At 45.8% G+C, this 27,095-nt stretch overlaps 2 protein-coding genes across 2 annotated transcripts in view; one reads left to right on the top strand and one right to left on the bottom strand.

The window, feature by feature from the left end:
* Positions 1–2,126: 2,126 nt before the first annotated feature.
* aoc1 (amine oxidase copper containing 1) lies at positions 2,127–8,334 on the bottom strand. The gene is made up of 5 exons (XM_018754006.2): positions 7,963–8,334; positions 6,173–7,717; positions 4,112–4,400; positions 3,195–3,327; positions 2,127–2,755 (listed from the first exon to the last, which is right to left on the bottom strand). Exons 2-5 carry the CDS (start codon positions 7,707–7,709, stop codon positions 2,486–2,488), a joined length of 2,229 nt encoding a protein of 742 aa, XP_018609522.2. The 5' UTR covers positions 7,710–7,717; positions 7,963–8,334; the 3' UTR covers positions 2,127–2,485.
* A 4,983-nt stretch (positions 8,335–13,317) lies between these two features.
* sspo (SCO-spondin) overlaps positions 13,318–27,095 on the top strand; it is a 70,022-nt gene continuing 56,244 nt past the window's right edge. Inside the window, 17 exon segments of the mRNA XM_029255122.1 lie at positions 13,318–13,395; positions 13,576–13,785; positions 14,585–14,667; positions 15,178–15,348; positions 16,412–16,635; positions 17,165–17,267; positions 17,677–17,835; positions 18,093–18,178; positions 18,856–18,981; positions 19,329–19,485; positions 20,838–21,078; positions 21,324–21,465; positions 22,527–22,653; positions 22,868–23,040; positions 23,467–23,685; positions 24,043–24,208; positions 24,902–25,148. Of these exon segments, the coding sequence (XP_029110955.1) occupies positions 13,334–13,395; positions 13,576–13,785; positions 14,585–14,667; positions 15,178–15,348; positions 16,412–16,635; positions 17,165–17,267; positions 17,677–17,835; positions 18,093–18,178; positions 18,856–18,981; positions 19,329–19,485; positions 20,838–21,078; positions 21,324–21,465; positions 22,527–22,653; positions 22,868–23,040; positions 23,467–23,685; positions 24,043–24,208; positions 24,902–25,148 (2,696 nt within the window). The 5' untranslated portion in view covers positions 13,318–13,333.

Raw genomic sequence — 27,095 nt, 5'->3', positions numbered from 1 at the left:
AGGCACCCCAAGCGGGACTCGAACCCCAGACCCGCCAGAGAGCAGGACCCAGCCAAATCTGCTGCACCACCACACCCCCCTGCCTTAATTCCCTTTCTTTTTAAATTGAAATTCCTTTTTAGCATTCTCAGATTAATTTTAGTTCAGCACATTTGGTCTAATTAGCATATTCATGTTCATTCAATTGTCAGAGCTCCTGCGCTTTACCAAATGTGCATATTGTCAGAAGGAGTTGGGAACAGGGAGTGTGGTGGTGCAGCGGGTTTGACTAGGTCCTGCTCTCTGCTGGGTCTGGGCTTCACGTCCTGCTTGGGGTGCTCTGTGATGGACTGGTGTCCCGTCTTGGGTGTGTCCCCTTGTGCCCTGTGTTGCTGGGTTATGCTCTGGTTTGCTGTGACCCTGCTTGGGGTTTGTGGTTTCAGATGGTGTGTGTGTGAGTTCAGAATGCATTGGATAAGACTAAATGCTAATTATGCCTCATCGCCGCACAGAACAGGGCACTAAGTAATGCAGTGGTTCAGCTCTAGGGTTTTTCACCCGCACTAATCTATAATGCATATTTACCTTCTCAGCAGAGTTTTGAAATCTGGGCCTTTATTCTCGACACTGATCTTTTTAAAGGCTTTTAGTTTTAAATACTGTACCTTAAAGTAACAATATTTAACGAAGCTGCTTGTGATGATTCGGCATAAGGCCGAAGGGGGAGGGGACACACCCAGGACGGGACGCCAGTCTGTCGCAAGGCGACCCAAGCGGGACTCGAACCCCAGACCCACCGGAGAGCAGGACCCGGTCCAACCCACTGCGCCACCATGCCCCCCGTTCACTAATACATTAAAGATAATGTATTGCTTTCAAATTCATAATTTCTCAGTATAGTTTTATCTTCAAATGGAGAGATACTAATACTAAGCATTTCGAACAGCGAGGGATTTCATTGCTAGAAACAAGCTGTGATATGTGTCCTTTCTTTATCCGGGCTTCTTGAATGACTGCGTAACCTTTAATTTCCACTTGAAATCCCGAAATTTGCATCGCGCTTGAGTGCTCCAGACCACTGGGTTTTAATGAGAGCGCAGCTCCCTGGACGGTAGCATTCCTTGCGAGGGGATTTGACCAATTACCACGTCTTGTCCTTGCTCACATTCGTATCCTCAGTTTTCAGCACTACAAGGAAGGCGAAGCATTTGCGTCGACCTCACTGTTTAATTCAAACACAAGAAAGCATGATGGCAGAGAACCTTCGCGGCACTAAACAGTATCCACGACAGCGTCTGTTTGCACTGTCTCCACATCCTGCAAGGCTTGTGCACCATCCTGTCTCTTCTCCGTATATCTTCTGTCGCCGTTTCCCAGGAAACCCTGCAGGTGAATCCTGGATTGTTTGTGAACCGGTGCTGGTCAGAGGGTCGGGGGCTGTTTGTATGAGCCCTCCTGCCCTGTTCCGGGATGGACGCATTCCTGCCGGGCCTGATGGGATCCAGGAGGCGGATGGTGACTGATCCCGGTATCCTGCATCCTGGATGTTCGTAGCGGCTAAACCTCATCCATGGAGACTTCCTCCGACAGGATTAGGAGTCTCGCTCACGTGAACAAGGAAAGAAGAAGGATCACTATAAAAAATAATTACCTGTATGTTTGATACACAGACTGAGTTGTTATAAGCCTGCCTCATATTTAGCTGTGTAAATTGTATCCTGTAGGACTCATGAGTTTAAGCTTGAGTGGATTTCAGTGATTACCACGATACCTGAAAATAATTGTGATGTAAATATACAACAGTTGAAAACCACTCTTAGAAATAATATATTACCGATGTCTGAAAATCTAACGAATTCTCTCAATAAATATTAAATATTTCAATATGACAATTATAATGCTGCAGACTCAAATAAAGGTATAATGAACTGTCAGCTTATATTTCTGCATCTTTATTGCAGTCAGTAATAATGATTACTGCAGGATGATATACTGTAGACCTACAGTATAACGGAGGATAAATGGTTTAAATCTGCACAGATTAATTTTTATGTTGACATACATCAATATTATTTACATATACTAGAAACACAGACTTCCAAAAACTGTGAATCTTATAAACGCAATACACGTGCAAAAGAGGGTGCCAGCAGTACTTTAATTATACAAATACTGATGCAGAGAGCAATATGTAAATAACTCATCGACATGTCAGTATACATAAATAAAATGCATGAGAAAGAGCGACGCTAACATGTGGGACTGTTGCCTGCAAGTGAATTTTAGATCACAAAAAAGAGAAAACACCCAGTATGACTTTCACAACACATAGTGCCCAAACTTTCTATTTACTCTTCTGTATCTTTTATCTGAGTTTCATGTTCACTGAAGCCTTTGTGTCCTGAGCAGTTGCAGGAATTGTCTCGTTTGCTACAGCACTTGTTTGTGCCCAGCTGGTGCGTTTCACACCCTGAGGTGAAGGGAGAGGGCCGGGAAACTGGGTGTCTTATATCCTGGAATAGGTGCCATTGTAGAAGAATGGCTTGTCTGAGACACAGTGACCTATGATCTCCGGCGTCCAGCGCTGCACCTCCGGCTTGTCATTCTTCCCTGGCCGCACGATCACCGTGCTCCGTGACGTGAGCGACGGGTCCTCGTCGAAGAAGTTGAAAGGCCGCAGGAAGAAGCCCACGGCGTTGCCGGGAGTGGCTGTGTTGGGGATGTCCTCTGAGTGCGGGACGTGCAGGAATCCCACCGTCACCCAGGCGACGAGGTCCTGCGGAGAAACATGCCGTCAGCGTGTCCGGATGCAACCGAAGCGCTCACAATGTGATCAATTCATTTCAAAGGGAATGCTTTAGATAAACGCTGCAGAAAGTTTGTAGGAGTGATAAAATACAAGAAAAATCTTCAACATTCTGTTGATTTTCACAGCGTGCCCTTAGCAGACAGTGAGATTAAATTACATAAGATAGACTACTTGAATACTTTTTTACAGTTGAGAAAGACCTGTTTTAAAAGTTTTAAAACTAACTGTCTTCTTACAGTTAGCCTTTGCACGGTACATCGTTCTGGGGCGATTTAACACGTGGTAAGAGGAGTGCATAGTCGCATGAACCTATCCAAAGATCTCTCTGGAAAGAGCAACGCTGCCTTTCAGAGTGCTGGATCGCTATGTGAGGGATTCCCGGGCTGGAACTCTTTCAGAATCTTGCCTGGTTCTCAATATTCTCATTGTTGCGTATGAAATCCTCGAAAGAGACAACTGGTTCCCAGGGGTCATTCTGGATGTAGATGGTGGTGCTGGTGGCCTCGCTGTCTTTGTGTCTTGTAACAGCCAGAGGGTACCTGCACAGAACATCCAAGCATGGGATGAAACAGAGGTCATATCAATTCAAAGAGACAAGTGACATCACTCTCAGCAAGAACCAGTTTGCAGTGGAAGGCACAAAGCAGCATTTACACTGAATGCTGGAAGCCTTAGCAGATCATCAACATTTTTCAATTTTTCTGCTCATTCAGAAACTTTACATTACTTCATTCAGCTGACACTTTCCCCCAAAGCCACTCACAGTTTCAAGGTACTTAAATTATGCAATGGGGTAATTTTTGACCAGAGCAATTTAAGGTAAGAACCTTGCTTAGGGGTATTACACCTGAAGGTAGGAGTTAAACCTGCAACACTTGAGTCCAAAGGCAGGAGCTCTAACCACTATGCTACCAGCCATCCCCCGAGCTTGTAAGTGTAATATGTGGTATGTAATTAAAAAGTAGCTCCCACTATTCTACATCTAGATTTTGATCCCAAACACTTTTGCAATACTTTTGTTTTAAAAGCTGGCAACAAAAGTCTTGATTAAATGAGACACAGTTTATAATTTCAGTCATAAAAGTAACATAATAAAAGACTTTTCTACAAAAATGGTCAATAATAATAATAATAATAATAATAATAATAAGAAGAAGAAGAAGAAGAAGAAGAAGAAAATTTATTTTTATACAGTACTCTTCTCACACAGTGGAACAAAGTGCTGAACAAAAGGCATAATGAACAAATACGACAGTTGACTATATATAGTATATTAATAGCCAGACTGCAGTGAGAAATTTCCAGCCTTTGGGATGAGGGTACCTGGACCAGCTGACACCATTCTCTTCCATCCAGCCACGGGGCAGTACACTGTTGGCGTGGGAGTTGAACTGGATGCGGTACCCCTTCTGGTGACCCCATTTGTTGGTCTGATTGGGGTTGTAGAAGTGTAGGTAGCGGGGGAACTTTTTCCCAAAGCGGAAGGCTGCGCTGCGCTCATTGGTGTGTTGCCTGCGGACCAGTCGTGACTGCTGGATGGTGTGATCGGGGCTCCACGGGTTCGTGAAGTTCTCGTACTTCAGACTCATTGTCTCAAAGCTGTTCTCCCGCCCTGAGCAGACAGACACTCCTCTTACAAACACGGCCCTGTGCTCCACAGCAGAAAGAGCGATGCCTTCCTTTTCGGAAACATTTTTTAACCACAGCCAAAATATGTTAAAATGGTGTTACCCTTCATGTGGATATGTATTTTTTGGCAGTTATAATAGTTCAGTCCTCTATTACTATATATACACACACTTTCTGAACCGCTTGTCCCATATGGGGTCATGGGGAACCGGAGCCTACACAGCAACACAGGGCGCAAGACTGGAGAGGACACACCCAAGACAGGACAGGACGCCAGCCTGTCGCAAGGCACCCCAAGCAGGACTTGAACCCCAGACCCACTGGAGAGCAGGACCCAGTCCAACCCACTGCACTACCGTGCCCCCCTATTACACACACACACACACTTTCAGAACCGCTCTCCCCTTACAGGGTCATGGGGAACCAGAGCCTACCCGGCAACCCAGGGCGTAAGGGGACACACCCAGGGCAGGATGCCAGTCCACCACAAGGCACCCCAAGTGGGACTCGAACCCCAGACCCACCCGAGAGCAGGACTGCAGTCCAACCCACTGCGCCACTGCACCACCGCACCACCACACCCCCCCCCCCCATTACTGTATATGATAAAGAGAATTCCCTCTGTTGTCCCCTTTTCAGTCTGTTTCCAGATAATCTTTTGACAGCAAATGTAAAAGCGCTCTTATGCTTCTTCATTGAGCTGATAACTTTCTCCAAAGCAACTCACAATATAAAGCTACTAGCAACTGTTCACCATTTGCAAGATAGCGAGAGCAAGGTATTTATTCTAAATTGCTCCGGTAAAAATTACCCAGCTGTGCAAATGGGTTTATAATTATAAACAGATTAATATTGTAAGTGACTCTGGAGAAAAGCATCAGCTAAATGAATGAATATAAAACTAACTGAGCAATTACCAAATGTGAGAGAAAAATAAGAGCATTGAGCAGATAGTGTGCATTAACAGTCCAACTGATGTGTTCTGTAACTGTTGCAGAAAGCCCATTGTGTGAGAAGCAGAAATGTACTGAAACTGCACCCCCAACACAGACACTAACCAGATGCTGGTATTGAAAAAACAAGAAAATGGATATTGTTGACAGGTTTGGAGATAAACTGAAGGAATGTAGGGTGCCTGCTATATGATGTGCATACCTTACTTTAGCCTATAGGAAACAGAGTAGATAAGTAAGTAACAAATTATAAGTAAACGCAAGCTGAGCGCTCATGCAGAAAGATATTCACTGAGAAATGTTACCATATACTTAGCATGTGCTTTCAGACCTGTATAATATGTGTGCATTGGATGCTCGGGGAGAGTCCCTAGGCTCTGACACAGTGGACAGGGGACTCTCCCTCCAGCTGGGGTGAAATAAAGCAAGATACTCTCTCGAATTTCTTACACACAAAACACAGCAAACAATCCCCTCCATTTAAATAAGAAAGGCAAGAATTCATTTACATATCTAAGGACAATTAGATGCAAATTTTTAGTAAAGCCTTTTTGGCTGCATTTTTAAGTATTTAAATGAGTTGACAGTGCAGTTTTTCAGTCAGAAAACAAGTATTTTGGGAAAGTGACATCAGTGACATTTTACACTTCGTACACAAGAGAAGTACATATTGCTGTTACTGTATTGTTGTCACAAATATAGTTATAGTTGTAGGGATGGATGCACTACAGATGAACAGTATGTTATTCTCCAGGTAATTCTAATTTTGAGAAATTAAAACAGTTTGAGAAACAGAACTTACCAGCAATATCCAGGTCCACCTTGTAGTGAATAAGGTGAGTGTGTAAGTTCCCCAAAACATGGTTGTAGACCTTGTTGCCATAGTGAATCCCCTCTGGTGTAAAGAAGGTAGCATGGATGTAACCAGTGGCACTGACCCTCGACTCCATCACCCCATTCTGGTAGAAGTAGAAATCCCAAATATAGTCATAGTTATAGACGGTGGACGTGGTACGGATGACCAGGACGTGGTTCTCTAGGCCTCCATAGAAGTTGTAACTGCCATTGAAGTTGCTGTTGAAGTGACGCCTCAAGGGCATTGCCATGGTCATCTCAAAAATACAGAGCGCGTTCCTGTAGCGCACTGGCTTGTCCGTGTCATAGAAATGGTAAAGATCGATAAAGGTGGCGATCTCGGGGCAGTCAATCCCTGGAGCCAGCTCATAGTCCTGAGTGCCCATGGCCCAGCCAGCATCAATGTACTTGGTCTGCATGGCAGCAGGTGTGTGCCCCGAGTAGAAGGCAATGGCTTCCTGAAGGCTGACCTCATATGCAATCCTTTCCCCGTTGAAGCGAAGATCGAAGACTTGCAGGCCCGCTGAGGAGCGTACTCGGTAGGCAAAGGACCAGCCAGCGTATTGCACAAAGTTGCCGTCCAGTCGGTAACGGTGCCCTTGTGGCTCTACCAGTTTGGGCCCGTGGATGTTCGTGGGCGTATTGCTATGGCCACGTGGGATGTAGGTGGAGAACAGGTCCTGGTCATCATGCTCCGGCAACTTTAGCTTCACAAGCTCATCTTTGTCGTAGCGTTCCACCAGCTCCTCCACACTATTAAAGTACTGCCCGTTGTACCACACTTTCTCCACTGTCCACTTCTTTGGGTCCAGGTCACGGTGATTTATGAGGACTTCAAATCCCACTGGGTGGAGGAAGTATCCTTCTACATTCTTCTGGAGCATCACCCATGTCCTCCGCTCTCCAGAGGCCAGTCCACGAGGTGCAATGTCGGAGAAGGTCAAGCAGCGATCAGTGCAGTTTGTGAAGGTGAAGCCTGTACTCTCCATCAACACCCTGTGTACCTTCTCGCTGATATTCTCCAGGATGGCGTGCAGGTGCTTGTACTCTACCCAGGACATTGGCCGGGACTCAAACTTGATGGGCCGGTTGCCCTTGAAGGACTTTGGCTGGTGTGAGTTGGGAAAGGGCAATGGCCCGACAATATACTCAGTGATGTTGGGCTCAGCCTGATTACCAAACTGCACCACAACACGGGCCTGACGTGGGGGCTTCGCTTGACCCCGATCCAGGGCTCGAAGGGCCTCATGTTTACGTGGCAGGTGCAGCTCCATCAGCAGGATGCTGTTTTTCTTCAGATCTAGGCTTTGAGGGGAGGAGAGCCCTAGGTCCTTGCAGGACCATAGGTAGTCCTGCACGGCCAGCATCTCCTTCGGAGTGAGGTCAGCAAACATGGATGCCCCGTGGTGTGCCCATTCTCGCATTCGGGAGGTGCCAGATGGTATGCTCAACGCAGCCAAGAGCAGCAAGCAGTAACACCACATATCTGCAACTGCAGAGAGATAGTCTTAAATTAAAATTACGTCCTGCTCACCTTCCTGACATAGCTGACTTCTTAGCTCCATGTGCACTTATTACATTTACCACAAAGCCACTCATGTCTATAGCTGCTCCTTCATATCGTTCTAATATTTCTAACAAAAAATGCAAACCATGTAAAAAGGCATGAAAGCTGCATTACGGTTGCATTTAATCACACCTGTTTTTGCAGTACAATACAGCAGTGTGAACATGTACCTGAATGTTTTCTTTATCTCCTGTCCGTTTCCGCAGAATCCTCCTTTTCCAGGGAAACCGTTCCTTTCTTCCTCTGATCCCCAGCTGGAGAAGCGTGAAGGTAAGACTCTGCGGTTGCTTTTATCAACCACTCCTCTCTAAATAGGTATTTGTGATTGGCGAGTGCAGAGTTATAAAAAAAATGATGAAATTCTCTACAAATGATTAAACCTACTCGCTTGCTGCATTTCCTGGAAAGTGTTGAGACCTTGCGTGTATGAGTCACTGTTCAAAATCGAGGAGCATTTCAGGCGCATGGAGTACAGTACTTCCAGAAGAGGGCTGGAATGAGCCCATGTCTCTGCCCAATTTTCCATCTGTACTGATCATCATACCCACAAGAACAAGAGGATCTGTTCTCAGCTCTGAAAACACCTTTATGATTTTAATTAAATCTCTGTTCCAATAGAAGTGGTTCTTGTCATTTTTAGTGTGCCTTGCTATGCAGTAGTGTTAGTGTATATATCTAAACCATGTATAATGTTTTAGTTGCAGTGATTAAACATAACAATGATCTGTATTGACTGCCTGTACATTTAATTCCAAATGATGAGTATTGGAGTGAATGATTTTTTTATCCTGCCTTGGTGCATGTAAGTGCTAGACTCAGCACTTATTTATCTCTTTTACTATAATCTTTAATGCTGCCTCATAAACATCAAATTTAACAACATGTGAAGGTGTCATTTTGACATGCCGCAGCAGCGGTGAAGTCAAACACTTTGTTGCTAAAGTTCAGATTGTATTATATTTGCTCATTTTGCGAGTGCTTACAAAGAGTTGTTCGTGAACTATTTAGCGGTCCGGACTTTTGGCTGTGAGAAATTCGTCATACACACAAGAGAAGGCCACTGAATCCATCCAGTGATGTACTCAGTGTGTCTGTATTATACAGTGTGTTAACATCTACTTGGGTTACAGAACAGTTTGTGGATTTGTGCCAAGGTCTGATTATGAAGATGAGCGGTGCTGATCTCAGGTAATATTATCCTAGAGGTCATCTAAGACTGTGTAATAATCTCCAGCCACAGAAGAAACAGAGATCAACTGCAGAGGTAGCAGCTGCTTCCAGAAGGGAGAGTAATCTACACACTGTCTGTGGCGCATGGGAAAATGGAGCGCCTATAGAATATGCAAAATACAATGTGTACACATATACACAACACATGAATATCCCAGTATAGGCCATAATCAATTGCCATTACCACATGTGGGCCATCATGGATTCATACACCAACATCCTACACTTGCTTACCATGCCGGTAAGTATGCTACTGTAACGGATAAACTATTTACCTTTAACAAGCAGCTAGTTGCCATGACTCCCCTATTTAAGCCTCTGCTTGACAATGAGAAGGAACTTGTCCTGGAAAAACAGATGGAGAAGGAGCAGACACCCAGACTGTTGCGATCACATTGTCCTTGACACCTAGTCCAGCTTGAGAGCTCCATAATAAACACCTCTCCATCTGCAAAGCCTGAGACTATGTGAACCGGATCATTTCTTACATGATCTTCCTGACTAACCTTCAAAAACACTTTTCTTTTCTCATAGGTTTGGCAAGGTTCCTTTCTGGAATGTAAACACAATTTCAATAACTGTGTTAATATTTCTCAGCAATGGAAAATCTGAGTAATTGTAAAATCTTAATAATTTTCATCTGTGGACTTTCCACAGAGGGAGTCTGGTAGCGTTGTGGTTGGAGCGGCAGCCTTTGGCTTTGAGGGTTGTCAGTTCTATCTCCGCTGCTGGCTGTAGTGCCCTTGAGCAAGGTGCTTGCCCTGCCATTGCTCCAGTACCTTTACCTGCCTCTGTGCCTGGGTAACTAGTTGTGGCCCTGCGATGGACTGGCGTCCTGTCCAAGGTGTGCCCTGCCCACCCCTTTAGCCTTATGCCCAATGTCTCCAGCTCACTGCCACCTTGCATGGGACAAGCAGTCATTGAAGTTGGTTAGAATTTCCGCACTCCTTGCTTTGTAATTTAAATGTTTTGACACTGTTATTGAATAACACACGCACTGTCTGAAACCACTTGTCTCGAGCGGGGTTGTGGCAAACTAGAGCCCAACTCACCAACATAGGGCGCAAGGTTGGAGGGAAAGGGGACACACCCAGGATGGGACTCTAGTCTGTTGCAAGGCACCCCAAGTGGGAGTTGAACCCCAGATCCACCAAAGAGTGGGACTCAGCCAAGCCCGCTGCACCACCGCACCCCCCTATTATTGAATCACCAATCAATCACCAATGGATCACCAGCTTCCTGACAGACAGGCAGCAGCTAGTGAGGCTGGGAAAATGTTCATCCAATACTCGCACGATCAGTACTGGCGACCCCCAGGGATGTGTACCCTCCCCACTGCTCTTCTCCCTGTACACCAACGACTGCACCGCTAAAGACCCCTCTGTCAACCTCCTGAAGTTTGCAGACGACACCACGCTCATCGGCCTCATCCGGGATGGTGACGAGTCTGCTTACAGACAGGAGGTCCAAGAGCTGGCTGTCTGGTGCAGTCATAACAACCTGGAGCTGAACACGCTCAAAACGGTGGAGATGTTTGTGGACCTTAGGAGAAACACCCCAGCGTTACCTCCACTCACCATCATGAACAGCACTGTGGCAACAGTGGAGTCATTCAGGTTCCTGGGCAGCACCATCTCACAGGACCTGAAGTGGGAGCTCCACATAGACTCCATTGTGAAGAAGGCCCAGCAGAGGTTGTACTTCCTTCGCCAGCTGAGGAAGTTCAACCTGCCACAGGAGCTGCTGATGCAGTTCTACTCTGCAGTCACCGAGTCTGTCCTCTGGACCTCTATAACTGTCTGGTTCGGCTCAGCTACAAAATCAGACCTCAGAAGATTACAGCGAATAGTCCAGACTATTGGAAGAATCGTTGGCACACCCCCCCCCAACTCTCCAAGAACTGTACTCATTCAGAGTGAGTAAAAGGCCTGGCAAAATCATTCTAGACTCCTCACATCCAGGCCACTTCCTCTTCGAACCATTGCCATCTGGCCGGCGCTACAGAGCACTGAGCACCAGGACATCCAGGCACAAGAAAAGTTTCTTTCCTCAGACCATCTACCTCATGAACAGCTAAATCCCCCCCAGAGAGTAAACCAGTGCAATACACACACACACACACACATTTTCAGAACCGCTTGTCCCATACGGGGTCACGGGGAACCGGAGCCTACCCGGCAACACAGGGCATAAGGCCGGAGGGGGAGGGGACACACCCAGGACGGGACGCCAGTCCGCCTCAAGGCACCCCAAGCGGGACTCGAACCCCAGGCCCACCAGACAGCAGGACTGCGGCCCAACCCACTGCACCACTGCACCCCCTCACCAGTGCAATATACAATGCTATTTATATTTATATTTAAAACTATTTATCACATCATATGTCTTACTCACACTCCCTTGCATTTGTATCGAGTGACTATTTTTGTATATTGGGTACTTTATATTTTTATATATTTTTTATCCTTTATTCACATATTCCATCTTCTCATCTGTGTCTTGTCACTGTCATTCTGTCTGTACAAATTCCTTGTATGTGTGAACATACTTGGCAGTGAAGCTCGTTCTGATTCTGATTCTGAATAGCAGATGTCATAATATTCTGCAAAACAGAGTATGAATTGCTGGCAAACAAACTCTTCACAAACACGTTTGAGCGCTGCCCTAAGAAAGAAACGACTCCCCTTTTTTCACTCACTGCTGGTGTTGTAAGAAACGAGGTGTTTTAGCGCAGGACACAAGACCCGTGGAACACAACACAGATACTGAAGGTTGAAGAGACAAGCACTTTTGTTACACCTCAAGGCGAGAGAAATCCTGACCCTTTTTTTGTTGAAAAATCAGTCCTCGAGGGGAAGAAGATCGCACACGGCAGCCAACTAGCAGGGTGTGGGTGTCTCTCAAGCACTGGGCATCCAGGGGTGAGGTAGCAGCTGTGTTTGTCACTGTTCACATCACCAAAAGCCCAGGCTGGAGATGTTGATCAGCCTCAAAGCTCTAGTACCCCCTGCTATTGATGGGCTTTATTAAATAAAAGCTTCTCTTTAGCCCCTCTTTATAGGATTAAGCGAGTCTCCCCTTTCCTGGCTTCTTTTCGGCTTGGAGTAGTCATGTGGTGATGCTGGTGGGCACAGGAGCCAGGAGGCTGCCATCGCACGAAGCCGACTAATGGGCCACCCGGCAGCTGTTCCTGGGGACCTGTCCTCCAATGGCTGGCACTTCAGATGGTGCAGCTCCGGTCCTGGGATTCCCCGTTGTTTAAAACCTGGGTTCCGCACGTCTGCAACCCCCAGAGTAAACAAATCACGCTGCAGAGGGACTGCTCATCGCCTGGGAAAGACCAGGGAGCGGAATCCACGCAGCGCAGCGGAGCATCCAGGTATCCCACGACATCAGAACCCTCTGGCGCTCTTTTAGGAGTCATCAGAATGATGCACCGTATGCGGAATCCTTTACTACGGAAATGTCCACCTCCAAGCAACGGAAGTCTTCCAACGTAATTTTAAGGACACGTTGCTTCGGCAGAAACTGCTAACTGAATAAATACAAATGTAATTAATGTCAATGTAATTTTATGAACTGCGAATGGCTTCTTTTGCCACAATTTCCGACTAATTTACCTCCTTACAGTTGATTTCATGTGTGGTTGTATCAGTAAGAGCTACATTTTAGAAAAAAGACAGTAATACCACTGACGATAATAGTATTACTGTACTTTCTTCATGTTCAGTGAATTCTGTATGCGCTGTTTCATTGGCTAATTGTGATTTTTAGTGTTAAAAACACTTACCTGTTTTTAAGAGGGTTTTTCATTTCTGCTTGACAGGTGTCTATTGTTCTCATGTAAATGCTTGCCTGAGTGTGTACACCTTCCTCTCTACTACCTCAAACTGTCCTTACGTAACACTTTGACACTCTACTTTAGGTTCAACAAATGAAGTGCCTGGGTTCAGAATCAACGTTCCCACTTCTCAGTGAGTCACTTCGATTTTGTTAAACAAAAAACGCTTCATGCACTTCAAGGTAAAATGGGGGCATTAATGAAATGATTGGACAAAATGCATATTTGAGAAATGTCACAGCGCAGTTTATTTCTCCAGGAAAGGGCTTCTTAACTGTTATTTGAAGGAGCTACTGAGGCCTCCGGTATTAGACGGAGATCTGCGCGGATCTGTTAATGCTCTGAATTTCTCTCTTCTGGCACTACCATTTGCTCTGGGTAAATCAGCTGTCTCTCCAGTCACCAGTGCCCGACTCTCTTTCCCACTTTCCTGTCCAGTCCAGACCAAAGGTATCTCCAAGACAATCTAAATGAAGAACATGAAGGCCATCCGCCTCTTTCTACTGAACTTGCCTGTTGTGCTTGGCATGGGGTGAGGATACACTAGGTCTTACATGTGGGTGACCCCAAATTAGATGTATCTATCTATCTATCTATCTATCTATCTATCTATCTATCTATCTATCTATCTATCTATCTATCTCTACCCACCCCAAATCTCTGTGTTGTTCCACATAATCTTTGCCCTTCAGTATTTTCTTCTGTGTCTCAGGCACTGGTGTGATCACACAGTTGAGGAACGGGAGGAAAGGATCATCTCTCCCCGTTTACAGCGTGAAGTGGACTGCTCTAGTGTGTATCAGTACAACTTGCAGGGCTGGAGGCTAGATGTGGACAGGATGCGCCGTGAGCACGGAGGGGACGATGGCATTGCTGAATACTACAGGCAACTGGGCGCCAAGGCTTCCTGCTATCTATACAAGTGAGATCAGGACCCATTCATATTGTACATATATTCAAAATGTACAATGAATACGTAACGACTTTATATACATGCAATATATACAAATAATAAAAAAAGACTGAACAAAATTCCAGACCAACAGCCCAGGAGCTGTATGGCCCCGATGCTACGCGCTGTGACACTCAGGCTTCCTTAAGAACAACTTTATACCGAATATTCGACAAAGTGCCGAGAACAAGCTTATCAGTAGAAAATTAATAACGGCATGAAACATAACCTGCCCGCCTTTCACATGTTAATTAATTATGAACTTCTTAAACCTTCATCCTGTAAAGTAAATGAACATTTTTTTCAGGAAATTTGACGCTAATGCAATTTCAAAGGCGTTGCTACGCAACCCGAAAAAAATGAGTCGGGGTTAAATATGCCATTTATAAGTATTTATCTTGTATCAGCTGACGTTCAATGCCTAGCAGTTTACACTTTTTCGATGAGGCTGCGAAAGGGAGGGATTATTTGGAGGAATGATCAGTGCTGATTTATACCGTTTTATATTCAGAATAAATACACAACACTGGTGCAGTTGTGTTGGTCTGTCACATGGTGTACGTTCTCTGTTGCCTCATGCGTTCTGTTCTCGTGATCTGCAGTGTTAGTCTTTTGCCTTAAGATGCAGCGTTCATGTGTTGGGTCGTGCGTATTTATACTGAGAAGAATGTTGCACTCGGCTGCGGTGTGTTGTACTCTAGTGTGTCTTATACTGAGAACAGCTGCTGTGTGTGTGTGTGTGTGTGTGTGTGTGTGTGTGCCCCCTCAGGCCAGCAGTGCTGGAGACCCAGTCTGTGAATCGCACTGTGCGGAGGTGTTGTGAAGGCTGGAGTGGTCCTCGCTGCTCACAGGGTACGAACAGCTCACTTCCATTGCAGGGATGCTCATTCTTTCCTGGGTTCAGTCACCTTTATTGTTATGACAAACTCACAGTTCCACCTCTTAGTTTATTCTCCCCTCAGCAGCAACATATTTTAATACAATGAACTTTGAATATTTATTTTGAACTCTGTTGATTTTCATGGGGGGGGGGGGGGGGGGCATGACGGTGCAACAGGTTTGGCCTGTGCCTGCTTTCTGGTGGGTTTGGGGTTCGAGTCCCACTTGGGGTGCCTTGTGACGGACTGGCGTCCCCTCCTGGTTGTGTCCTCTCCCCCTCCAGCCTTACACCCTGTGTTGCTGGGTTAGGCTCCGGTTCACTGCAACCCCACTTGGGATAAGCGGTGTGTGTGTGTGTGTGTGTGTGTGTGTGTGTGTGTGTGTGTGTGTGTGATTTTCATGTATGTGCTGATTTTCTAGCACCTCATGGCACCTGTGTGTGTGTCTGCCTGTGTTCTGTGATGCTCCACATTCTCATTGCAGAGGTGGGGGCCAGAGGACATTGTTACTCCACGTGGCGGTGTGAAGAGTTCCCTGGAGTGCACAACTCCTCCCTGATGGTCCTGGAGCAGTGCTGTGGCAGCCAGTGGGGTCTCAGCTGGAAGAACGCCTCTGACCACATGTGTCTGTCCTGTACCTACACACTGTTGCCTGGTCAGTGTGCTGCAGCCCAACCCCTCTCATGATGCATGGCATGGTGCTGTAGTTATCTCTCTCCAATGTAATGTACAGGAATGAAAGTTGAATTTGAGACCTTAAATAAGACAGTTAAATTTTGCAAGCATTTAGAACCAGCAGGAATGTTGGGGAAGTGTGAGGTTCCAGCTTAACTCTTCGAAGATGTGATTTCATTCATAGTCACTCCCTTTAGGAGTCAGAGCATAAGATCAAGGAAGCTGCACGGGTAACTGACGTTTTTGTACCCTGAAGCACGCGTGCATTTAAAAAATATATTTCGAAGTGTTTAAAGTCGAACCTGAAGAATCCCTGGTCTTCAGCACTTTCTTAGGCTCTAAAGTTTTTAAAGAGAAATACATACGTTTTCCTGACTTCTCTGACTGCTTCTGTTTCGGAGGGAAACGCCATTCGCAAAATTTGATTATTCTTCGATTCGTCAAGTAGACCAGATTGCTTAACATGTTACAGTCCAGAGACAAACTCTTCAGGTGGATCGGTGACTCTAAAAGTCACCCATAGTGTGTGTGATAAGGTGAAAGTGTTTCACTGGTATATGAATGAATTCAATTGTTATAGCTGATATATGAATGAATACAATTTGTGCATTACATTAAGAGAAAGAGACATGTCTTTCCCCATGTTCTTGTGAGTTTGCACCGGGTGCTCTGGTTTCCTCCCACAGTCCAAAGACATGCTGTTCAGGCTGATTCGTGGTATGAAAATCACCGATAGTGTTAGTATGGGAGTGTTAGAGAGAGAGTGCGTTCCATTGATGTATGGATGAGTGATCCAGTGTAAGTAGTGTATCTAACAGTGTAATTTGCCTTGGTGAATAAGGTGTGTGGGCTGATAACACTACATAGAGTTCATTGGAAGTTGCTTTGGAGAAAAGCGTCTGCAAAATGAATAAATGTGAACGTAAAAATAGTGATCGTGGAAAGGTGTCACTTCTCCAGAAACTAACCAGCAAAAGCCAAAGTCAACTCTGCCATGTATAAACAAATCAGTCCTGTTTAATGAACAACATGTTTTCCCGCAGACTCCCAGTCCTACCCTCTGCTGCGAGGGGGCTTGCTGGGGGGGCTTCGGGGCCCCCGGGGCTCAGCAACTTGCCTGACCTGGGGAGGGGTTCATTACCGCACCTTCGACCGAACACACTTCCATTTCCAGGGCAGCTGCACCTACGTCCTGGCCTCATCCACTGACGGAACCTGGGCGGTGTACATCAGTACTGTGTGCGAGAGCCGTGGGCGATGCAGCAAGGTCTGCACTGCAGTACAGTAAAAGACTTTATTAGCATGAATTAGTAATAGCGCTGCATAGGAGACTGCAAGAAAGAAGTTTTTTGATTACAATGCAGTATTTAAGGTGCTCAAGACAGGAGGGGCTTTGCTGTCGCACCTTTAGGCTAGTATATATGAATATTGTGTGTGAAAATAATGTGTACGGATGAAAAACGCTTATGTATGCTGCTCAGGATGAAAAAGTCTTCGAAGACCTAAATAATGCAGCATAATATAAAATGCATCTCCCCTGTGGTCTCCTATGCAGAGCTATTACTAATTCACCTGTCAGCACATTATTAGCCTTCGAAATAAATTCTACAGATTTATTATCATTTCCTGAGCTCTCAGTAAACTTTATGGTCTCCTGAAACTTTTTCATCGTGATGTGTTTCGGTTAATTATTAACCGAAAGCCCTCCCAATGAAAATGGTGTGGAGTTTGAGATGTAGAATTATTTTCACGTCAGTTTTTTATATGTTAATACCTTTTGGGTGTTGGTCTCTCAGGCTTTGCGAATGATGTTAGGTCTCGACCTGGTGTCCATCCATCAAAGGAACATAACTCTCAACGGCCACTTGGTTCCTCAGGGGAAGCCCCTATTCCAGAATGGTGAGAATCTTTCACTCATCAGGAGTTATTTCTCAGATGGCTTCAGGTCGCCCTTCTAGTTTTGATGACCTGTCGTAATAGTAAGCTGAGATGACTCAAAGACTGAACAGCACGATGGTGCAGCAGTAATGCAGTTCCTCACAGCACCTAGGCTGTGGTTTTGGATCTGCGGTTTAATACCCTTCTCCTCCTGACATGCATGGGAAAAGGTATAAGTAAACCTCTTCTACACCCTTCCCTGCCTTGAAAACCATGCAATGTTGATGCAACAGCACCTACCCTACATGCTCTGTGATTGTAACGCCACCACTCTGGCATCTTGCATGCTTCTTTGTAAGCATGTGCAACGAAACATGTGCATTAATCCTTATGTCTTTGCTTGCTTCTATGTGTCTGCCACTTCTCAAAGGGGTGAGCTTCCAATGGCTGGGAGACTTTGTCTTTGTGGAGAGCGGCCTTGGCGTAAGAGTAAAGTTTGACAGGGCCAACACCATCTATCTGACCATCACTGCAGAGCACATGACTGCTACTAGGGGACTATGTGGAGTCTACAACAATAAAGCTGATGGTGAGAGATTACTCTAGACAAAAATAAATAACATCATTCAAAATAATAAAATAGTTCCAAAGAAAAGAAACGTCAGTGGCTTTTGCCTTGATTAAATCGAGGTGATGTGTTTCCACAGACTCAACATTAATTTCCTTCTTCTGCTGTATATGGAGCATATTCCAGGAAATCACAACAAACGAGTTACATAGTCTGTGTCTTGACCTCTGGTTCACATCACTGTTTTATGAAACTCTCCTAACCTCTCTTCTACACAGATGACTTCACTACACTAGCAGGACACGTGTCCCAGTATGCAGCCAGCTTTGGGAACTCATGGCGTGTGCCAGACCAGCAGCCTGAGGTACATAGAGGTCATCCCTCTATTTCGGTGTGTTCTGTATGCGTGTAATGCGTGTTTACGGCTTCTAATCGCACCGTGAATGACTCATATTTGTGTCAATGAGACTTGAGTGAATTTCACAAGACATAGTTAATGAAAAAATTAAATATTGTCATTATTACTCTCTTACTGAGCTGATGTCTTTGTCTAAGATAAATTCTACTTTGGTGCTACTCTGTGTACTTACTGTTACACATTGATCCACAGTCAGACCCTTCCTAAGGTCCAGAACATCATGTCTCTCCTCCATGCCATGCTGCTAGAGTTGAGTCCACGATTTAGAATAAAATCCGATTTTGAATCATGTCGTTCATGATTTGTGACTTGGTTTTGACCGTTCCTTACTTGGATCGTGTAATTATTCTTTCGAAAACACAAATGTTTCCCACCAGTTTAGCGATGAAATGATGATTTTGTTTCTTTTTTTTTAGATTTTTAAGCAAAGATACAGAACGACTTGGTCATGGGCTTTGACTTACTTGACATTACACTATGACTGAGGAACCTGAACAGTAACGACCTGACAGCTGACTTGGTCTTGTGGTTCAGCGACTTGACGACAGCAGTGGTTTGATGTGCGTGGTTTGGCTGAACACAGTGCGCGGTGTCCTACGACCGTCCCGTCCTCTCTGCCCCAGGAGTGCAGTGATGCGGCAGAGCTGGGCCACAGCTGTGACCTTGTTGGTGACGCGTCTCTGCGCAGGGAAGCTGAGGTGATGTGTAGCAGGCTGCTGGAGAAGCCCTTCACCCAGTGTCACCGGCTGGTAAGAGGCACTGCTTTCACCAACAATTGTATGCCATGCACTTCCTAGGAAAACACAGAACAAAAAGGCTAGCAAGGAATCGCAGCCATGGAGTGGTATGTTCACCAGGCTTTCCACTTATGCGGCAGCAGTAAAAACCAAGAAAGGGAGGTAAATAGGTTCACTTAAGACAGCACACCAAATTAGGCTGTTGGCAACCACCAAGTGGACCACTACAAGGCCTATGGAGACCTGAGATGTCTCTGTCCTAAAATGTTGTGTTCTGTTCAACTCTTGGTACCATTCAAGGTGCGATATCTGTACTTTATACATGGGGCAGCTCTTATCTAGCCTTATGTCCTTGTTAGGTGGATCCTGCACCCTATGTTGACGCTTGCCGGTACCTGTGGTGCAGCCTGGTGGCCGAGGAGCGAGAGGGGGCGAGCTGCGACACGATGGCCAGCTATGCTCGCGAGTGTGCCCAGCAGCACATCATCATCAGCTGGAGGAGCCCGGGGAACTGCGGTAGGGCACCACAGCAGCAAACTCCAAATTCGGAATCAAATCAAATTCCAATTCAGGAAAGGGCTGCTCGTGCCAACGGTGTGGTCAAGAGGAAATGGTTACTTCTCAGTTTCCCCTGCTTTGCAATGGGTACAAAATACATCTGTCCATTTCTCTGACTTTTATTGGTGGGGGAAGTCCATCAGATGGCTTGTCATTGCCCATATCTCACAGAATTGATGTCGTTTGTACCGCACTTTCTCTTTAAGTGAAAAAAAAAAACATGCCACGAACACAAGGGGACCTTTATCAGACATTTCCAGTGTGGCTGCTCACATGGTGAAAGACTGGACATGTTCAATGGTGCTGAACTGACACTGCATCCCTGTCACACACCTTGTTCCTGAGTGGAATATTGCGGTCTTTCATTTGCAGCTCTAATCCTCTTGGAGCACCGATTTTATGATGTAATATACTTTGCCCCCTGCACTGCACTGTAAAACCTCAGAGAGGAATTTTAATGAGATGAATTTGTAAAATCAATAAAGAAGGCAGATGTTTTAGCTTCAAGGGGTGGAGCAGTGGCGCAGTGGGTTGGACCAGGTCCTCCTTTCTGGTGGGTCTGGGGTTCGAGTCCCGCTTGGGGTGCCTTGTGACGGACTGGCGCCCCGTCCTGGGTGTGTCCCCCCCCCTCCGGCCTTAGGCTGTAAATATGCATCGGCGTAAACCTTCTTCAGGCATCTTTTCAAATAGATGCTCAGTGGTCATTGCAGTTGTATTTGTTTCCACTTTTGACGGTGGTGCTACTGGGCACAGATTTCGCTAACGCTGGATGCCTGTCTGTGATCTGAGAGCCGTCTCCGCTGTTTTCTGGGAGCTGCAGTCCTTACCAATACTCGCCTGTTGTTAGTTTTGGTGATCATTTTTCATTCGTTTATTTTCGTTCTTTTTATTCAAATGCATACTTGTAAAGCTTCATTGGGGGTTAACTATATTTATTAGCTGTCTAACAGCTAAATTTAGACCTTCTTTTGTCATTTTTTTTTGTGTTGAACTATATCAGCCCCACTTCCACTCTGCTCCGTGGCCTTGGTCTCTGATATGCTCGTGTGACTCTTTAAGGTAAAGATTTATTGGATGGTTGACTGATAGACAGGATTGCGGCATTGTCTTTCTACCCCCCCCCCCAACCCCCCCCTTCTCTGAACCCTGCTTATTGTACCATTTCATCCTCTTTCCAAACCCTTTCTACTCTCCTTTTTCTCAACTTTCTCTGTTCCTTTGCCTGTCCTTTCTCAACGCTTTCTATTTGATTTCCAAACTCTTTTTTCCTATATCCTACAACCACTTCTGTTCCCTCTACCCTTCCCCAGAGAGGACATGTCCACAGGGGCAGGTGTTCTCCGACTGCGTGACATCCTGCCCTCCCAGCTGCTCCTCCCCTTTGCCTCCTGGGCACGGACAGTGCCGGGAGGAATGTGTGGGGGGATGCGAGTGTCCCCCGGGTCTCTTCCTGCACTGGGGCACATGTCTGTCCAGGGAAGACTGCCCATGCTTCCATCGCCGACACACCTACCACCCAGGGGACACCATCAAGCAGAGGTGCAACACCTGGTGAGTCCTATCATCTCTCCGGTTATGTGAAAGTGTCTGCCCCAGCCTGCACGGCACAGCGTCCATCATCTCGCCATCTGTTCCCGAGCTGATGTTTATCCCAGGTTCTTCACCACAGTATGACATTTTGCTCTTTTCCTTGGTAAAATTAGTGATGAGATATCGTTCCATTTCCTCATGGCTGAGGGTGTAAAGTACTTTCCTTTTGCCCCAGTGCATTTGTCTTGTGTCTTTGTGCCTCTCAGTGTGTGCAGTGCTGGGCAATGGCAGTGTTCCAGTGAGAAATGTGCTGCTCAGTGCAGCCTTCTGGGCGGTTTACAAGTGACCACCTTTGACCAGAAGAGGTATACCCTGCAGGGCGGTGACTGCAGCTTCACTGCAGTGGAGGTGAGCGGAGGCTTTTCCACTGAATTTTGGTTGGTGCAGCCTTCAAGGCATTTTCTGCATATAAAAAAAAAATACTTGTGCTGATGTGCTGACTGTTAATTCCTCACTGTACCCCATCTTGGTCACACGCTATTTTCTCTCCTGCCGCCCGCTAGGTGTTACCAATGTATGAAATCAAAATCAAACAAACTCTGGGATAGCTTCTCCCTCCAGGCTGTTAGACTCCTGAACAATCAAGCAGCATCCAAATTCATTCAAAACAACTCATCTGGTTTTTGTTAAATAGTTCTACTTAGTAGTTATTACACACACACACACACACACACACACACACACACACACACACTGTCTGAAACCTGGCAACACAGGGCACAAGGCTGGAGGGGGAGGGGACACACGCAGGATGGGGCGCCACTCCGTCGCAAGGCACCCCAAGCAGGACTTGAACCCCAGGCCTGCCAGAGAGCAGGACCTGGCCAAACCCACTGTGCCACCGCATCCCCCTCTTAATAGTTATTAGTTACCCAAATTCTGATTGTGTTATTTTGTTGCATATCTTTTGAACTTATTGTAATCTTAATGTATTTTGCCCACCCCCTCCCCCACGAGCTTAAGGAAAAAGACATTTCATTGTCAGAAATCACTGCTGAGGGCTGTATTGTTGGGCATTCAACAAATAAACCTTTGATTGATTGATTAATTGATATGAAGGGGTACGGTGGCGCAGTGGGTTGGACCAGGTCCTGCTCTTCGGTAGGTCTGGGGTTTGAGTCCCGCTTGGGGTCCCTTCCTGGGTGTGTCCCCTCCCCCTCCAGACTTATGCCCTGAGTTGCTGGGTTAGGCTCTGGTTCCCTGCAACCCCATATGGGACAAGCGGTTCTGAAAATGTGTGTGTGTGTGTGTGTGATTCCAGGAATGAAGGACAGAGGTGATGGGTTGCATCAGGTCATTTTAAAATACAGCTGTACAGTAATGAACTGGAGTTTATTCACTTTCAAAGTGATCACAAGCCATATGCAACAGCACTTTTTTGATCTGTATTTGTTGCTGTGTCTGTGCAGGACTTTGTGGATGGGAAGCTGCTGGTGACCATGAAGAGTGGGCCGTGTGTGACAGGGGGGCAGCAGGGCTGCCTGAGAGAGATGTCCATCACCGCACTCCACACCACCGTGACCATTTCTGACACCGGTAAGCTGTGGCTTTGATACCTGCATGTGTAGTAGGGGACAGCTAGTAATATAGTGGTTAATGTTGCTGCCTTTGGATCCAAAGGTCTCAGGGTTAAACCCCACCTCTGGCTGTGGTACCCTTGAGCAGGGTATTTACCCTAAAGTTGCTCCAGTAAGAGTACCCAGCTGTATAAATGGGTAAATAATAATTACCTCCCTCTGTCTTTGCACAGGTGCAGTGATGCTGAAAGGTCAGCGGGAGGCCCTCCCCGTGGTGACAGCTGACCTGGCGGTCCGGCGTGCCTCCTCCTCTTTCCTTGTAATCCAGGCCTTTGGGGCCATGCTGCTGTGGTACCTTGACGGACCTTTTGCCCTGGTCACCCTCCAGCCTGGATTTGCCCATAAGGTGTGCAGAATCTCTACGCCTGCTGGCAAAGCAGTTATGAAACTGGAGCGTATGGGCGAAAAGGTTGCACATTCTGTCCCATGATGTTCTATACCATTGCACCAGTAAGAAAAAATATTTCATCTGATACGCTGTGATGAATTACCCAGCCTTATCAGTGGATAACACTACACACCGTCTCACTTTGTAGGTTGCTTCTGATAAGGAAGTGCACTAAAATAATAAACACTTTGAGGGTATATTGTGTCATCCCTCCCTTCCAGCATCAAAACTGTTTTCACTGCGATTCAGGCTGCTGTATGAATATGATGTCTTACATGCTAATAAGCCTATCAATGATTGAGATGTTTAATTTATGACCATAATTTATCATTTATATATATGAAGAACAAATTAATAAATAAGTGACCTTGCCTGTGGTTAAAGGTTCGAGGGCTATGTGGCACGCTGACTTGGAGTCAGTCTGACGACTTCACCACCCCCGAGGGAGACATAGAGAACAGTGTTTTCTCATTCGCCAGCAAATTTGCCCTGGGGGGCTGCCAGCCTGCCCCAACAGTGGGCCTTGACCCCTGTGCCACCTATACTCAGAGAAGGCGATTTGCAGAGGGCATCTGCGCTGTCATCCACAGCACTGTGTTCCAGGTGTGTGTGTGGGTTTGTATGTGAAAACATGGACTTGGATGTGTTAACACAACTGTTGGTTGTTCATTCTTTTTTTAAATTATCTTACCAAGTTATGTATGCTTTTGTTGTCTTTTTTGTGCAGTTTGTGAGCAGCTATAACAGCATTTATGGTTGTATAAAAGTTCATTTTGGAGGTTGGCACGGTTATTCACACTTTAATGCGGATACATTGAGAGCTGAGATAAAATATAACACTCAGCATAATTCTGAAAAAACAAACACAAATTTCTTTGGCATCCCATAACTTTAACCACCATGCATAGAGAAGTGGGTGTCCATCCGCTGAGCTTGGAAGTCTGCCTCTTGTTCCTGTAGTCCTGCCACGATGCGGTGGAGAGGGAGCCATATGTGCTCCTGTGCCACACGGAGGTGTGTGGGTGCGACCCCCATGGGCAGTGCCATTGCACCGCCCTCACTGCCTATGCCCGCCACTGTGCCCAAGAGGGGGTGCCCATCCGCTGGAGGAATCACACTTTCTGTCGTAAGCATCTTTGCTACTGCTGTAATGCTGACTCTAGTTCCCGTGAAGGGCATCACTGGTCTTTCACCACAGCTTATTGTCAATACCACATCACTTAGTAAGTGTCAGTGTTTTTAGTGTCAATCTTTCGTCTGGTCATTTTTGCTGTTAGCTTTTCTTCCTTTTGCTGTTATTAAATTCCGGTGTCTGCAATTCATTCTTTTATCAGTTATGGCTGTTAAGGTGTTTAAGTGACATTCAGGTTCTTGGATCTCTCAAGGATTGCTCAGTCATACACAGTAAAGGAGAAATCAGTACATGGGAAATATTTGTCAGAAACTGAAAGAAGCTCCAGGTCAGTCCTAGATCCTGAACTTTCTCATGCATACAGCAAACCAAAAGGCGAAAGGAAACAAGCAAGGCAAAAGACTGGTATGAAAAACTATGTGCAGCGATGTGTGGAAGCCATTTAGAGTGGCCCATGTAGGGAACCTTGGGGAACTCCTTGACTAGGCGATGAGGAATCGGGGTCTCTTTTTTCTCAATAGTTATTAATATCAGTGTCTCTCTGTGTTAATAACTACTCTCATTGATCCTATTGACCGTAAGTGTCTGTTAATGTTCTTCAATATCGGTCTCCTTTCGTGTCAGTGATTGTTAGCATCAGTGCAGTATGTTGTCAGTTTTCTCCAGCTTTCATTCTCTTTCATCCAGAGGTACAGTGCGCTGGGGGGCAGGTGTACCAAGAATGTGGACCCTCCTGCGGGGGCACCTGCACAGACTTGCGCCAGGGCTGGAGTTGTGAAGGGGAGGCCTCCAGCTGTGTGCCAGGCTGCCAGTGCCCATCTGGGCTGGTGCAGGACGACCATGGGCAGTGTGTGCCCATCGTCATGTGTCCTTGCATACACAGAGACAAAGTGTACCAACCTGGCAGCACCGTACAGAACAATTGCAACACCTGGTATGTAAATCGAGCAAACGCAGCAAAACGGTGGTCCGGGACTACAAGTCATTCATTGTTCAAAGTCCTATTTCAACCAGCGCAAGAACCCAGACTAGTTCAATCACCTGGTGCCTTGCAGTAACTTATGGTATAATGGTGAAAGTTCTTGTGTGTAAAAGGCAACAGAATTAAGTTTGCAAATAGAAACTTCTGTTGTACCCCTGATCTGCACTGCTTTAGGAGAAAATTCAGGTTTATTTCTGTAGTTTTTTTTAAATGTGATGAGCGCTTACCTTTATATTACTTCATTTAGCAGACCCCTTTCTCCAAAGCGACTTCCAAGAAACACAATGTAGTGTTATCGGTCCGCATCTTATTCGGTCAAGGTGATTTACACTGCTAGACACAATACTAACAGTGAGTCACTCAGCCATACATCAGTTAAACACACTTTCACCTTGTCGCTCACACCGTGGGGGGTTTTCAGAGTCACCAATCCACTTGAACAACATGTCTTTGGACTGTGGGAGGAAACCCATGTAGACAAGGGTAGAACATGCAACCTTCACCCAGACTAAGAGAGGATCAAACTCAAGTCCTCTCGCTGTTGCTGTGAGACAACAACGCTTCTCACTGTGCCACCGTGCCTCCTACTTACGTAGCATATGTAATATCATGAAGTACCAATAAAAGCAAATGATGCTGTGGTGAAGGACACGAGTACATAATATAAAAGTCGTTGGTTTAAATGCTGGAATGGGCTCTGCTGCAGTACCATTAAACTTTATTATTTAACCCGCACTGTGCACCTTCATCCCGAATTGCTCCAGAATACCCAGACATCTAAAAGGGAAAAATTGACTAAAAGCATCAAATAAAAAAGCAAAATGATCGCAAAAAGCAGGCCAAGATTAAATTGCAATTGACGACATACACGGTTCTACATCTTCTTGTTTCACAAGAAAGGTCCACAGGTTTCGGTGAAAAGGGGGTATGGTACAGGCTATCTCTGGCCGTTTTGCACATCACTATCAATATTTACTACCTGTAGTTGCTACACTCTGGATCCCTTTATTGGTATCTTGGACCCTGAGATTGTCCTTATCAGCATTAGCGAGCTGTGATAAGGTGCCCTCATTACTAAAGGGGTGAATGACTGAGCAAAGTCAAGCTCTATAAAGACAGAGCACATTTTCACTGTATGGGACCAGTCTAAACAAGGTGCCTTTGTGTCCAGGGTTCAGCGACATCTTTATTTGAAGAGCAGGGGATGTGCAATTCGCTTGTTTTATGAGGGTTTCATCACACTGCACTATAACTTATTCAAATGGCTTGTAAATCACAGTTAAAGATCCCTCAGCCACTACGTACAGCACAGCTGGTTTATAGCCCTGCACCCTGCAGCCTTATCTCGCAGCGACAGTTTGTTCTGAGAATGAGTCTGAGTACGTGGTGTGTAAAATCAGCCTGAGCACCTCGGTACGTGTGACTTTGCACATGAAGCGGTGCGAGAGCGCGGATGAAATCTCCCTATAGCCTGCATCCTGCCTGTGTCAGGATAGGTTGATTTCATTGCATCTCTCTGCCGCACAGCACCGCAAAGCGACATAGTCGGTAGCCTGCCTGTTCAAGTAGCCCACGTGAACATCAGACCATAGAAAGAAATTGCCCATTGTGTGTGTGTGTGTGTGTGTGTGTGTGTGTGTGTGTGGTTGTTTAGCAACTGTATAGTTGAATGACTGCAGAGAGGTAACTGTAACGTACCCAACACTGTAGGTCAGCTTGGACAAAGGGGTGAATCAAATACTAGTTTATAATCACTCCATGTGACTCTGGGCAAAAGGTGCTAAATTAATAAATATAAATCTAAGTACATAATGACTGCATTTTTTGATCATCATCATCATCCATCTGTCATAACTATCCACCCATCATTTCATGTGGGGTGCTGACCTCTTTTCACCC

This window comes from Scleropages formosus, chromosome 9, assembly GCF_900964775.1.
Source record: "Scleropages formosus chromosome 9, fSclFor1.1, whole genome shotgun sequence".
Taxonomy (NCBI): domain Eukaryota; kingdom Metazoa; phylum Chordata; class Actinopteri; order Osteoglossiformes; family Osteoglossidae; genus Scleropages; species Scleropages formosus.
Note: the sequence above shows the minus strand (reverse complement) of the source record. Positions and strands in the feature narration are given on the sequence as shown.